The sequence below is a fragment of the Penicillium maclennaniae genome (genome assembly GCF_028827695.1).
Source record: "Penicillium maclennaniae strain IBT 15551 chromosome Unknown utg000003l:1.0-5670915.0:1.0-5674809.0, whole genome shotgun sequence".
Lineage (NCBI taxonomy): Eukaryota > Fungi > Ascomycota > Eurotiomycetes > Eurotiales > Aspergillaceae > Penicillium > Penicillium maclennaniae.
In genome coordinates, this window is record NW_026623215.1 from 499,524 (window position 1) to 514,136 (window position 14,613).

General features: G+C 50.2%; 5 protein-coding genes across 5 annotated transcripts; 2 read left to right on the forward strand and 3 right to left on the reverse strand.

Moving 5' to 3' along the window:
* Window positions 1–302: 302 nt before the first annotated feature.
* Window positions 303–1,675, reverse strand: N7477_002275 (homoserine acetyltransferase family protein; the record flags this gene model as incomplete). Its single annotated transcript, XM_056963938.1, has 6 exons — window positions 303–385; window positions 444–523; window positions 587–734; window positions 804–913; window positions 974–1,469; window positions 1,531–1,675. The coding sequence occupies 6 exons, from the start codon at window positions 1,673–1,675 to the stop codon at window positions 303–305; spliced, it is 1,062 nt and encodes a 353-aa protein (XP_056823891.1).
* A 679-nt stretch (window positions 1,676–2,354) lies between these two features.
* N7477_002276 (flavin reductase family protein) lies at window positions 2,355–3,149 on the reverse strand (the record flags this gene model as incomplete). The annotated part of the gene is made up of 1 exon (XM_056963939.1): window positions 2,355–3,149. The coding sequence occupies one exon, from the start codon at window positions 3,147–3,149 to the stop codon at window positions 2,355–2,357; it is 795 nt and encodes a 264-aa protein (XP_056823892.1).
* A 1,628-nt stretch (window positions 3,150–4,777) lies between these two features.
* On the forward strand, window positions 4,778–8,235 carry N7477_002277 (Zn(II)2Cys6 transcription factor; the record flags this gene model as incomplete). Its single annotated transcript, XM_056963940.1, has 6 exons — window positions 4,778–4,893; window positions 4,957–5,006; window positions 5,076–5,396; window positions 5,469–5,594; window positions 5,732–7,528; window positions 7,586–8,235. The coding sequence occupies 6 exons, from the start codon at window positions 4,778–4,780 to the stop codon at window positions 8,233–8,235; spliced, it is 3,060 nt and encodes a 1,019-aa protein (XP_056823893.1).
* Window positions 8,236–8,651: 416 nt separating this feature from the next.
* Window positions 8,652–10,820, forward strand: N7477_002278 (uncharacterized protein; the record flags this gene model as incomplete). The annotated part of the gene is made up of 1 exon (XM_056963941.1): window positions 8,652–10,820. One exon carries the CDS (start codon window positions 8,652–8,654, stop codon window positions 10,818–10,820), a length of 2,169 nt encoding a protein of 722 aa, XP_056823894.1.
* Window positions 10,821–11,396: 576 nt separating this feature from the next.
* On the reverse strand, window positions 11,397–13,282 carry N7477_002279 (multicopper oxidase; the record flags this gene model as incomplete). The annotated part of the gene is made up of 3 exons (XM_056963942.1): window positions 11,397–12,456; window positions 12,511–12,994; window positions 13,069–13,282. 3 exons carry the CDS (start codon window positions 13,280–13,282, stop codon window positions 11,397–11,399), a joined length of 1,758 nt encoding a protein of 585 aa, XP_056823895.1.
* Between the last annotated feature and the right edge of the window lie 1,331 nt (window positions 13,283–14,613).

Consider the following 14,613-nt stretch of genomic DNA (forward strand, 5'->3'; position numbering starts at 1 on the left):
GGCAATGGAAAGAGTGGCAGACGAAAGCAGTAACAGGAAGTGGAAGAGCCAAGGTCGACAGCGCTTCCATGGGCCCAGGGCGCTTACTCATAGTTGGCACGTGATTCGTCCCATACAAATTCGTTCCTTCATGACAACGGATTTCATTGGCTTAGAACTTTTTTTGATGCTCAAGCACTATCCAATGATGAACATGCTTGAACAGGACCTTATATCAACGCTAAGTGCTATGTAAAATTTCCGATGTACCCATCCACAGCTATCCTTTCATCCTCTTCAGATCATCAAGAGACCGCATCCGACTACTCTTCCGCGAAAAAAGTAGACAACTGTTTATCTAGCCATGCGACATCCTCCTTGCTATCGCCGGGGCCTCCTGCCCAGTCTGTTTCATGTCAATACGGAACTTTAAAAGATGGGCAACCCTTGAGCAAATTACTTACGTCCCCAAATGGAAGGGAAAACTTCCAATTTACCTATTCCCGGCTTCATGCATGCAACCTCGTACTCTGAGTCCTCCGGTCTGATGGTATTCAGTATCAGCTTCAGTTCAAGACCTCACGTGGATATCCAGGGGCAGGCTTACGGGAAGTAAAGATCCGTCTTTGCAGGTAGCACAAGCGTCTTGGCCTTGATGGAGGCCATCGCTTTCTCGAAATCGCCATTGTATGGCTCTTGCAGGGAGACATCACCAGTCTGCCAGGTTTGGATCATGACCAGCAGGTTCTCGGGGTCTGCCCAAGATGTTTGTGTGTTAGATATGCTGAAACAAAAGGAATCTAAAATTAGTCAGAGCACAATACCTTTGGAACATGCCCATTTCTCCCAGAAATTTTGCATGAAGTCTTCGAGGTCTTGATATCCAAGCGCGGACTCATACAGCTTGTGCCGGTAGAAAGCTTGACTGAAACCCCTGTTTGTTGAAAGTCAGACCAAGTTTGCCAATGTAAGGTTGCGGAGATCCTTGTCTTACCAACCAGCATAAACCCTACCCAGGGCCTTTAAACCGACTTCTTTATCGCCGTTAGTCCAAGTGCGAGCCTCTTCCCCCTTCTCATTTATTCCAATCTTGCCAAGACCAGCCGATCGCATGTTCTTGACTGCAATCAGGGCGCTTTTGACTCCCTCGAGGAAGACTTGATTATGCAGGGAGGTCTTGGCAGCTCCACAGAATGGGATAGCCAGATCCATAAAGTCTGGGTACTGAGTGGCCCATTGGAAGGTCTGGCCACCTCCCATTGACCAGCCGATCACCGCACGCAGGTGGGTGATGCCTAATTGCTTGGTAACGAGCTCATGCTGAGCCCGCACGTTGTCGTAGAACGAGACCTTGGGGAAGGGTCCGGGAGTAGGTTGGTTCGAAGGAGATGACGACTGCCCATTACCAAATAGAGCAGTGATGATGATGAAATATTCTTTGGGATTGAGTGTCTTATCTTCTCCAAGGAGCCAGAAGTTATCCGAAATAGCTATTGCAGCCAATCATTAGCCATTTGTATGCAAAGTATCATTCAAATAGAACAGACATACCGCCCGAAAACCAGGAAGGATACAAGATAGCTGGCGATTTTGGGTCACCGAACGTCTTGTATGCGATATGCGCGTTGGCGATCTTCTCCCCAGACTGCAGCTCCCAGTCCCCAAGCTTATAGGTCTCGTAATCTTCCTGTGACATGTTTGCTCGTTTCTGACGAAATGATTCTCTGTGGAAGTAATGAAGTGATCCAGATTCGGGGGGTAACGACTGTCTTGGGCGCCTCCGTTTTATAGCTTTTGGTCTGATGATAAGAACCCCGCTCGACGCGCTCTCCGCACGGCCGCTGGGAATTGGAGTGACTTCAAGAACATCCTAGCATTCTGTTTCTGTTTGTCATTTCCGTCTTCATTTGTCACAGATCAGCAATTCCATCAACGTTCCCATCTACGATCGCACCAGCCAGCCCACCGGCTAACCCACCGGCCATCCCACCGGCCATCCCACCGGCCATCCCACAGGCTATCCCACCATCCATTCCATCAACTACTTCATTGCATTTAGTGTCTTCTTATTTATGTATCATGCAACAAGGAAGTATGCAAAAGAGCAATCAAATCCTACACATAGGATGCTCTTTCTAAGCGCTGAGCTGAATGAGTTTCATTGGCAGCCAATCAATCGTTGAGCATTATTGAGGAGACCTGGTCGTTGATCTCAGACCCCGCCAAGTTTACTGGAGAAGATAAAGAGAGTCCTGCATGAGAATTTCACGTTCATCACAGAATAACATCATATGTGCAGCATGTATATACGCTCCGTCTTCTATCTAAAAATCCTTGGTACAATATATAGCGACCATAAATCATTGTCATCGGCTTCAGCTATTCTGAAATTCCGGACGAGGGAGCTCCATCACCTCAGTGGTGCGACCGTATGAAATGCCACCCAATCGGCTGATAGGCTTAAGAACCTTCAAGTCGATGACACTCTGTGCCTCGTCAATAGCATCCTCCCGGACCCAGAATCGAACACCCTCGATAATGGCCATTACGCTGCTCGTTGTACCAGGATTAGAACGGCTCTTAATTTCTTTGAACTCCACCAGCTTTCCCTCGATGGCCAGGACTGACTCCTTGACGCGCGCAGGTTTCACGACCGAGGTGGGGGCCTGTGTCAGGCCGGAGGTTTCCCACTCAGAGTGTCCGTAGGGCGTATTGATAGATGTCGCATTGGCAGCTTCGAGGAAGTGCTCGGAGATAATATTAATCACGCATTCTTTGGTCTCGTTTAAATTCTTCAAAGTGTCCTTGGCCTTCTCCAATGAACCGGAGAACCCAACAACAAAAGTGGGCGGGTCGTGGCAGACAACTTGCGAGTAACTGAAAGGAGCGAGGTTCGTAGCCTTCCCGTTTTGCGACTTGGTGCTGACGAGGGCAATCGGCCGAGGAGCCATGCCAGAGATCAGGAGCTTGTAGTTGTTTACAGACGGGCGACCTTCAGCGTAGGGATTGATCTCGACGTGATTCTTCTTCAGGCTCTCGCCGCCATCATTGGCGCCATCGCCATTCTTCCATTCGACGTTCGGGGGCTGGGTGTAGGTGACTTCAGCGTCATGGCGGAATTCCGGCCGCGAGGCCTGGAGCTTGTTGAAATCGGGACGGGCTTTGTGCATTGTAGATGTTCGAGTCAGAGGTCGTGCGAATTGGTATGGCAGGAAAGGTGTGCGATTCAATGCAGTGCGACTGGATTTTGTAATGATAAGGGTCAGCCAACTTGTCGCTTCCCCACAGAACAACTAGCGCTATCCAATCTTGCCATACTGACAGTGAAATACTCACATTACTGGTACAGAGAGTTTCTGTGATGAGCGGAGAGCTGGAATTAAATGCATGTGGTGGTCGTTGAAGTTCTTTTATCCTGAGGGTTCAAGAGACCTCGGTCTCAAAAACCGGTCGCGGTGGTCGTGCTGGCAAGCCCTAACGCCACAGGAGTATACCGCTGTGTGCGCTATTGCCACGCGGGCCTGGCGGTTCGGGCCCTCATGGTGCGTGGCAGTAATGGTCCTTGCCGATATCCGGGCCGATTAGCTCGACGAGGGCGTCATAGTTCTAAAGCAAAATGTAGGCCATCAATTGACGTGTAATCACGCTTACATCTCAGGTGCAGGGTTCAGAAAGGTTTGCTGATCGATGAGCCTTAATCAAACTTGATATAAATACTAACCAGTCCTGGAGCTGGGCATGTCTTCCAAAATTGTTCTTTATTTGGCAGGAGACCCGCGACATCCTCGTTCGAGAGCCTCGGTTAAATCACCATCGGCAAATATCCGCGAAGAGTAAGTGGATATGCTTGTTCCCTTTTATATACAAAAAAGATAAACAGCGGACCGCGTGTCGAGGGTTCAAATTGGGAAGCTCCCATGGATTGCCCTTGACGGGCCCGTTGAGGAGGCGGAACTGGTCCGAGCTGTGCAACAGGCCCCATCTTATCGCCCAGGTGGCTCTGCAAATGGAGCCATCAATGGTGTCCCCAGATTCTTGACGTCAGCATATTCCGGACTGTGCACTTACCCAGGTCTATAACATGGCCCGGGCTATGGATCTTGATCTAGTTATTTCCCTGCAAGGAACCATCACACCGGGTAAACCTAGGGTTCATGCCCCAGGAGGTCATTAGTTATATAAATGGGCTCGGGAAGATCGCCGGGGTCAACGTCCGCATGGCCGCTAATCCTAAACCCAAGGATCTTTACAGGGGCCCTGCCCCACTACAGTAGGGCAATCCCATGACCATCAGATCTTTTGAAGTCATCGTGTCCGAGTGGGCCAAATGTTGACTTTATGTGGCACTGTTTCCGGAATACCAATACATGGAAGTTATAAGCGGTCAGGGAGCGTTCCCTTTGGCCAGGCCCACGCCTCATGTATTTATGTATGTCTGTACTCTTCATTACTTTCTGTCAATCACTAGGGCCGTGTACCTAAATGGTGATGCTGCAAGCGAACTGGGGCTTATCGTCACCTCCCCTCCTTTCAAACCCCATCTCCCCTCTCTTGACGCTCTCGAGCTTCATCCCTTCCCATTGGGCTCCAAGGCCTCCCTCTCCATAATCCCAATGAGAACGAGCCTCATGCAGTGGTCTCGAGAGTCGATTATCTTCTTTGATCTCCAGTACAGCTCCGCCCGCCCTTTGCCCAACGTCCTCGAATAGCCTCCGCGTGCCGACACTCGACCCTCATATCCAGAAGGACTGACCATTAACCCAATGGGTCACGACCAGAAATACTTCCGGCGCTCGCAATGAGCCCTCCTTCTCCCAAGAAGAAGAACGGCGGCAATGGTTCTGGACCACGACAGATTCGTTTCGTCGCCACCGACGGCCAGCCGCAGACCAAGCGCCGCCGCGTCAACGCCGCGTATGTAGAGCGCGCTCTCTGGGGTGTGAACATGTGGGGCTCACCTACTAACTTTATATCTAGCTGCTTGACTTGTCGCCGGCGCAAGATACGCTGCTCGGGAGAACAGCCAGGTAGGACAACTTTGCGGAGTTCCCCGCAACGCGATAGCTGGGTACCCTGGACTAACGGGCCATCCGCAGTGTGCAAAACATGCTCCGACTATAAGCATGTGTGCCTCGGGTACAGCGAATCTACCGCCCACCTGCGATCGCAATCCGATTCCACCTCTCGACCGCCCGACCCGCCTTTCGGCCAACGTGATCCCAATAGTCAACATTTAAGGGCGGTGGAGAGCTCTTCGCCAGAGGCTCCACCGAGATCAGCCCCCGGATCGAACCCGAATCGGTCCCCGCAAATACTCAAACACTTCGAGAACAAAGATGCCTCTTTGTTAAGAGATAACTCGGCGCGTACAAATAAAGAAACCGATTCTCAGCTGGTTGTCGACACCCCAGAAAGTAGTAAGCTTCCAAGCGGCTCCCAGATTTGCCGAAATTGCATATCACAATATTGACCACGACTATCCTGCTCAGGTCGAACCTCTTTGAGCTCCGGGAACCGCACACATGTACCGTATTTCAGGTATTTCGGGCCCACGGCTATTGTGCCCGGCTTCAAGCAGATGGTTGGTTTGCCCGTCTCAAGTCTAGCACTGCCTGGTTTGTCCTGACCGAGTACAAGGTTGTCCAAGTTCGAGGATCACGAAAGAGTAACCCATCAATGTCATCGGGTTGGTTTTCACTTTTATACACCTTCCACTGGGAGCTACTACTAAGTGTATTCGTTCTAATACCAGATTCTCTCTCGCCGCTTCGAAGCCCGAAACCGTCTGATGGCCCTTTTGGCCTGTCGGCCGCAGCGACAGAGCATCGTGACAGTCGCGACAGCCGCGATAGTCGCGAGTCCAACTCGATTCCGTTTTACGATCGTGACGATACTCTCCCAGTTCCCAACCTTGTTTCCCATCTAAGCGATCTTTTTTTTACGCATCTTGGCTGCAGTTTTCCCTTCTTACAACGAGAGCGTTTTATGCAAGACTTGAAGGGAAAAAAGGTCGACACCATGTTGGTAGACGCGGTCTGTGCATTGGCTGCCAGATTCTCCCCTCATCCGTTGCTGGGACCTGCTCAAGCACCACCAATTGATCACTCACAGTTGCCACCGGACCCTAAATTCTGGGACCGGGGTTTACCTTTCGCTCAGCGAGCAACGAGTGCGCTTGTCGATTCTCTCTCGTGTCCAACTCTCTCAGGTGTTCAAGCTTGTCTACTGCTAGCGTATGAGCAGTTCGGATCTAATCGTGATAGTGGTCTTTGGATGTACCTCGGTATCTCCATTAGAATGGCCCAAGACCTTGGCCTCCAGAAGTACCAGGGCTTGAAGCACAACTATGGCCAAAAGGGCGTAACACCCAGTTCAGTGATGACTGGTCAGGCTGGAAAATGGAGAGATGATCAGTACGATGATTTTGATGTTTACCAAAGTCCAAAGACCGTTCCGCCTGCTCTCGACACGGAACGAGCAATCGAACGGGAGCGAGTGGATTCCTTCTGGAGCATATTCTTCCTGGACAGAGTTATCTCGTCTGGTACAGGACGGCCCGTGACGCTGCGCGACGAAGATATCGAGCTATGCTTCCCCCTTCAGTCAGAATCACAATTGCCCAATGGATGGCCCGCGCCATTCCCACCCCTCATTCGAATTATTCATCTTTACGGCCGAGTCACGGATCTAATCAATGGCATCCAAGATGTCCACCATGTCACTCCTGATACGCTAAAGAGACTCGCAAGCATGGAAAGCGACCTGACCGGCATCTATCAAAGGTTGTCGCCAAAGCTCCATTTCAACGCTGCAAACTTCCAAGCATACGTCAAGGCCAAAGAAGGAACCAACTTTATCTTGTTACACTTCTGGTTCCACACACTAATTGTGCTCCTTCACCAGCCAACACTGTTGCACTCCTTCGGTGGATCAATACAGCATCTCTATCCTAACAGTCGTGAACTATCGATGTCTTCAGCTAAGACGATCGCCGATATTCTTTCGTTCTCGGAGCTGGTAGATGGGAAGAGCTTCATCGGCAACCCCTTCACAAGTCAACCTATGTACATTGCAGCATGCGCCTTCCTGATGGAGAGTGCATACTATTCTTCACCATCATCCAGAGGCGCCTCACCTCCATCCCAATCACTTTTATCAGGTCAATCCAGCGGTTTTGTGATGCCCAACATGGAGTCATCTCACAGTTCAGAGCGAAAGTCTAATGCCAGGCACATTCTTCTCGCTTCTGCTGCCAAGGAGAACTATCAGCGTTGTTACAAGGCGTTGAAGGCACTGGACGCCTACTGGGAGGGTACCCGATACATATTGACTGTGCTCGATCAGAAGGCCAAGGGAATTGTTGACCCACTTCTTTACACGGAAGAAGATATGGAAAACACGACAGGTCTGGATCCTGTACAACAATTTGCTCCTGGTGGGTGGCCTGGGTCCAAGTCTTCGAACTCTACTCAGAGCTTTGAAAGGCCTCCAGGTGTGGCTGACATTCCATCAGATGGAAAATGGTCACCGAAAATTGACCCAAGCCAAGGTACGTGTACTGACTCTCTTATGTGTAAGACACTTCGATTGACCTCCACCTCGATAGCAATTGGATGGGCACTTACTGGAGCCACAAATTCCTCACAGCCAAACTTGAGTTTACTTTATCAAATGCCCACGGCCACACAAACAAACCCCACCCCGGATAGGCCAACCTACTCTTCCCAATACAGCCACAGCTACCCACCATTACATGCACAAAACAATGCTGCGCCAGGCTCCAATCCTTCCTTTGCGCAAACAGTCACCCATGATGACAGCATGTCATCATCTCTCGCTCCTAAATTTCCCAGCATGCCACCTCGAACAATCAGCGCCAACTCACCCTACTTCCTCCCGATGGGCTCTGCATTTCCCGAATCAAGCTCACGTGTCTCAGAGAGAGCCCACCCATACGATCAAACTCTCCCATCCGCATATCATTACGATGTATCATCTACCGAGCCACACACTGGCGGTGGGGTGGTCTCTCAAGGCGAGATTCACCCCGGTATGCATACGGATAATAATGGCATGATGATCGAAAGCCACGACGTCGACATGAACTCCCTTCACCAACCAGATTCGTTCCCCTTCTCCAACGGCGAGATTCTTCCGTGGCTAGAATATCTGCCACAGGATGTTCTCAGCCTTTTCGGCGAACCTCAAAATTATCCGCTCATGAGCCCTGAGGATACCACACCGCGGCCTCAATAATTCTTGATTTCACTTTTCGTACATAGTTAATCTTCGGTAGGATATGCATCTTTGTTTCTTAAGCGATGCTTTGCGTCTTTCCTGGGGCTGGGGATCCAGGCGTTGCAAGGTCGGGTTTTTACCTTAAGTAGTAATAGATCGTTGTCTGGATGACTTTGAATGTTGATTATGGTCATCTGTGAGATACGAAGCGAATATCTTCGTTCAATTATTGAGAAACCTGTTGTGCAATATGATGAGTTCAAATTGATTTCTCCGAGACTGTGATATACTTCGAGCGTGGATCAGTGGATCACTTACGGGGCGTTGCCCAGCAACGAGGGCGGTCAGTGACCATCAACACGCACTAGACAGCACACCGCAATATACATCATCAGTAACAGAAGCTTTCATTCCATCTTTCCATTCTGAGCTTCATGGCGAGACTGAATGATGAGGGAGAGCCACACTCGGCAGACTATGCCCCAGATTATATCATAAGCCCCCAGCCTCGTGCCCCTCCCAGCAAGGAGCATCTATTCGCCTCTTTCGAGACATCCCACCTGCCAATCGAGACCGGATCGACAATCGACGATAGTCAAATGTCGACGCCAGATTATGGATATAGCTCTTGCTCTTCGTCGGCTCGACATTCGATAAGTGATATCTTTGGTCGCGAGATAGACGACGAGCTGGAGCAGATGAAGTCTAGGGCATCGAGTCGCTCATCTCTGTCTTCTGTTCCGGCCTCCGTGCTCGTACATCCAAAACCGATGTCTGCAATGTCTTTACATGATCGAATCGCTGGATATAACTTGGAAGAGGATGAAGCGAGCTTTGGAGGATTCGAAGGACCACCGAAGTCGATTCGGACCATTCGCCAGCGTGAGGGGGCTTTTCGCAAACCCAGCTCTGTTCGTGCTATGCAGATGCACACGGAAGATGAGGCAGATGATGACGAATATCTGACACCACCAAGGCGTCGGGGAGGTATGCGATCGCCAGGCTCGTCTGCGCCCAAAAGATCGCCCTACTACTCGCCCAACTTATCACAAAATAAACCCAAGCCCAAGGTTGAAAAGGAATACCCATTGGTTCTTTTGCACTGCAACTTGCTCGCGCCATCTCTTCCAGTGCCCGGTGCAGCATTGCCGCAGAATCAGAAGTTGCTCGAGGAAGTACTACCGCCTGAGTATTGGAAACGATGGAGACGACTCCAGGACAAAGTTGGATCAGGTGTACTCCGCGACCGAGGAGTGCTGATCTCCCACCCGGAGGACCTCTACGATTTGCTGGAAGAACGACTTCTAGAGAGCCTTGAATTGCAACGTTCACGTCTGCAACATGGCCACTTTGTTGGCCATGAAGAGAGCGGTACTGGGTCTGAGGGTGAACATTCTGACCAAGGCGAGAGCGAAACAGATGGCGAACAAGATGAGGAATGTCCCGATTGTGGTGGACGTGTCCGACACGGCGACAGTAACCGCAAGTGGGAAATCAAGGTCTTTGCTGCGAACGGCCTGATGCGTGCCGGCGCTTGGGCTGCAGCTTGGAAGGAGATGGAGAAGGTTGACGTCGAGGTTGGACTGTGGTTGCCATCTGAAGTACGACGCACCCTGGAGAAGATTCTTGCGGAAGAGAACGCAGCCAACGCCATCGAGGAACTACATGCGTCGCCGCCCATTGACCCTGTTTCGCACTTAGCTATGGACCCACGCCGCTTATCTGTCCAGACACACACAAGAACAGTTAGCGAAGCAGGATCCTTCCAAGCTGGTGTATCACCCTCGGTGCCCCAGCCCAATATCGCCGACATGCACTTCTCGCCAAGTGGAAGCGAGAGAAAAGAGCACGAAGTTGCCCTTCAAACTCTTTTGATCAACTATATTCGTGTACTTGCGGGAGACAGACGTAATATCGCTCTGGTCTTTATGAGCATTCTGGTGGTTTTCCTTGCCATTGGGGCCCGTTCTCAGCAGTCGCTGGTGCAACCATCTTTCTACCCACTTCCTCCTGAGATGGCCGAGTCGTCTGTGATTTGGGAAATCACCCATGCATCCTCTCCTTCTATTGTTTCCTCGAGCGCGGCAGTGGCTGAGTCTTTCGAGGCACCGATCAAATTTCCATCTAGTCTGGATTCAGAAACTTACATTCCAAGCTCAGTAAAGGAAGTTCCTACGTCTTCCATCCTAGCTGCGTTTGAGACTGCAGAGCCCACCGAGACTTCAGAGCTCACCGAGACTTCAGAGCTCACCGAGACTTCAGATCCTACCGAGCCTACCAAACCTGCCGAGCCTGCCGTATCAACGGCGTTTTATGAGCCGATTGAGACCGCTGAGCCCACCGAGACTGAGACACAGCCAATTGAGCTAAAAGCAGCAACTGAGTCAGTCCTCGAGCCAGAGTTAGTCCTCGAGCTAGAGTCAGTCCTCGAGCCAGAGTCAGTCCTCGAGCCAGAGTCAGTCCTCGAGCCAGAGTCAGTCCTCGAGCCAGAGTCAACCCTTGAAATCACGGACGAGGATCTCGATTATCAGGCGACGGATGAAGTCAAAGATCACCACATTGAATTGGAGCCACTCGATAAGCCCATCGCCGACAAGCACTGAGGATGTTTTCCGTGGATAATCTCAAATTCCTCCTCACTTTGACTTTTACGATTGGAATGATACGAGGCAAAATGTTGAAACGTTGTCATTCTTATTGCTGCCTTCAACTCTCTTTATGCTATATATCTATCATATCTTGGGCGTATTCTCGATGTTATTCAGCCAGCTAGTCTTGTTTGATGCCAATTGATGACTAAATCATGCTTTTAATTACCATTCCGTAGGATCCATGATGGATGCTTACTTTGAGGGCTCGGCACCTAATAATACCTTTACCTGTTCGAAAATTTTTTATAGAATCTACCTAATCTAGAGAGAATCGAATCTTGAATTTGGGTCCATAAGAGCGGCTTGATCCCTGTCTATTCACATTCAATGGATCTGCCAATTCGGAATTAGTCTATCCTTCATTCTGTTATTCAACTCCTTGGTATTTCTACCAACTGTTCAAGCATCTTATATCGCCCAGTTATCTCGCCCAGTGGCACTGAAAAATATGAGCCTTTGAACTACCCGACAGTCCCTTCCCTCATACCAACAAGCATTTAATATTGAAGATCCCAAGCCAGAACATCCTCAGAACCCAGATGCATTGCCCTGATAATTAGCCGGAATAGTAGGCCAGACATCTACTCCATCCAAAAGTGCCAGCGCCATACCTCCACTCTGATGGACCTGGATGTGACAATGCATCAAGAACGCTCCAGGGTTGACAACATGATACCGAATTACCGACCAAGTTGGCCCAGTCACTGCCGCAGGTGTCGGGGTGGTGTCTTTGTACGGCGGATTTACTAGATTAAAAGAACCCGGTATGGCTTGCATAGCCTCTGCGACAGAGGACCAAGTGAATGTTCCATTTCCTTGTCCGATGAGGAAATGTTTGTTAGAGTGTTTGTGAATAGGATGGGCCGGTTGAATCGGTGAGTTAATCTGTAAAACAAGATCGACCCAGGTGTTATTCTTTGTTCGGATGACGAGGTCGCCGGGTATGGAGTTCTGGTTGAAGAGAAGAGGTTGGAACTCCTCGAGTTCTAGACCAAAACTACTGTTTCCTAAGGTCCAGCGATATGAGGCGTCATAGTGGCCGATTGTCAGGAAGTAGGTCGCATCGGCGGTTGCGGCGGGCGTTACGACGGGATAGGGAATGACGGATGTGTCGTTGAGGAAGATTGTGCTGGTAGTCGCGTTGCCGCCGGTTAGTGTGATCCATGGGTTAGATGGACGGCCGAGCTGGGGCGGGGCGTTGTAGCGGAGTATCGCGGTTGTGTTGAGGATTTGTTGTGGACTTCCGCTGACCATGCGGATTGTGTAGTCTCCGGCGGGTTTGTTGAGGGGAACAAGAACCGAGTATCTATTTGAATTGGGGATATTGATGGCGTTGACTCGCACGGGTTGAACGTAGCGGCCGTCGATGGCGTATACCCACATGTCGTGCTCGTCGACTGAGATGGTCAGATGTAGAAGACCTGCAGCACTGATGAAATCCCAGCTCACGTATTGTGCGGATGGATTGACTGTGAAAATTGCCTGAGGGCCGCGAGAAGGAGTGCAACCAGAGAACATGGTTGGCAATAGTGCGCTATAGTTATGGTTAAAGTTACCTTGAGCCGCAGTGAGATTTGCAGGAAAGCAACTGTCATTCCAGTCAGTACATTCATTTTTTTAGCCAGAGGGATTGAATGCTCACGCAATATCAGTGAGAGTTTCATTGCCCAGGACAGCCTTTTGATTAGGCGTTGTCAAGCTGTCAATCTCCTCCCGCGAGAAGCAAGTCACTGATCCCTTTCCGTTGATCAAAAGTGCATTGGCACAGTAGGAGTCCACGCCTGATGCTTCCTCTGCGGCCCAAATTTGCTCCGAGGTCAAGACTCGCCAATCCGAAAGCAAAACAGGTGATGTAACTCTCTCTGCAGCGCGAATCGCCTGAAGCTGAGTCGCATTGCTTGTAATTAAATTGAACGGCTTCGCCTCGGAGCTGGATGGAGTAATATAGATAGGACCATAAAGGCCGTCTTCTAGCTGTCCGCGGTGGTGAGCGTGGTAGAAGTATGAGCCGTACTGATCAGCTGTCCATCGGTAGAGGAACGAGCGACCTTGTTGAATTGGCACTTGTGACACGCCAGGGACTCCATCAGACCAAGGTGTTCCGACTTGTTCGATTCCTGAAAGCCCTGATTTAGCATGTTATTCCTTTCGGCTCGTATGGAGCTGTCACCATGAAAATGAACCGTTACATTGAACGGACATCGGTTGTCCACTTTGAATTGAACATTATCTCCTTGGTTCAAAAACAACGAAGGCCCTGGGTATTGTCCATTGGTAAGAATGACCGGTCTGGTGGCCCCTGCAACAGTCCGATTCGCCCAAGTCAAGACGGCAGTGACTTTGACAGTAGCGGCGTGCGCCCACTGAGTGAGACAGAAGACCAGGAGCGACCAGCTCGCAACAGAAATCTTCATTATGGGAATTCCGAGTCGGATGGAAATATAGTCGAGATGCTGTGCTGTGTTGCACGACTTCGCCATGGAAGCTTCCATCTGTTATATACTGGACCGCCGATTAATCAAGAGTGATCTGTGTACGGGTCTGGTCCCCACCTGCAGAAGTCACAGTGCGTCTTTCTCAGCACAGTGAAGTTCGCACATAGCGACGGCGGCCCCGGTTGGCGAGATTGCCCAACCTTGGGATGAAAGAAGCCCCTTCTCAGCTTGGCGCGTGGGAACATGGGGTTCTCGCAAAGAGTCGAAGGCATGGCACATGGAGTAATCCATTTACCCGACAAAGGATTTATCTACACTCCAGTAATTTTAGCTCAGATCATGGATTTTGATCCGTACGAACCCAATCAGAACGCGCGAGACCTCGTTTTCGTCGTGGAGATCTCAATCAGGAGAAAGAACGATCCATGACAGAACCGAGGGCTCAGATCTCGGGGCAAAGTGAGGCCGATGGGCGATTGTGATTCCATGGCTTGAAGAGGTCATTCAACTGGGATGAGACCTGAGCCCTGCAGTCGGGGAAGTCCATTCCCGACCACCCGAACCACCTAAGACCTCGAATGGGACCGATGGATGAGCTGGAAACGAATCAGAATTGGAGAACAAAGAGGTACCTGAGCCATCAGAGCGGCAGCGTCAAGCTAGTGATCTCGGCATTCGGTGTGTCAGACAATCGCCGAACCAAGTCGCCGGGTCGGGACAATGAGAGTCACAGTCTCGATCAGAGTTGGGTGTAAGTCAACCAAACTGGAAATGCAGTCCAAACCGCCATTTCTCAAACTTGCTCCACGTGTATGGGGAAATCAGATTTATGAATATCATAGGACAGATTGAAAGGCGATACTGTAGTCGTCTTCGAAATCAGTGCCGACTTCTACACTCAGACGACTTAATTCCCGCCAAATATTGAACAGCGCTAGCCCTAGTATGGTAAGACCACGCCCGCTTCGCTTTTCAGACCGCTCCCTAGGGTAGTAACTGTATTTTATAGTACAGGTGAGAGACAAAGCGTACATGAGACCGGCATACCCATATTACCCAAGTGCCCATCCCTCTCCTTGATAGTAATCAGCTCTTGTCGCTCATTAGTCTTGCGCGTTCTTGAGATTATACACAATTAGTCAAAATGACCTGAGTGCCAGTCTTCCTGATTGGAAACTTCATCTCAACTGTCATATAAGAGAGCTCATCCTTCACCTCCACTCCAAAGGCCACAGAAGCCAGATGCGATAGCATGAGCTATCATGATAATACTAGATGATTGATTATCGGAGATATATTGAAAACTTGTT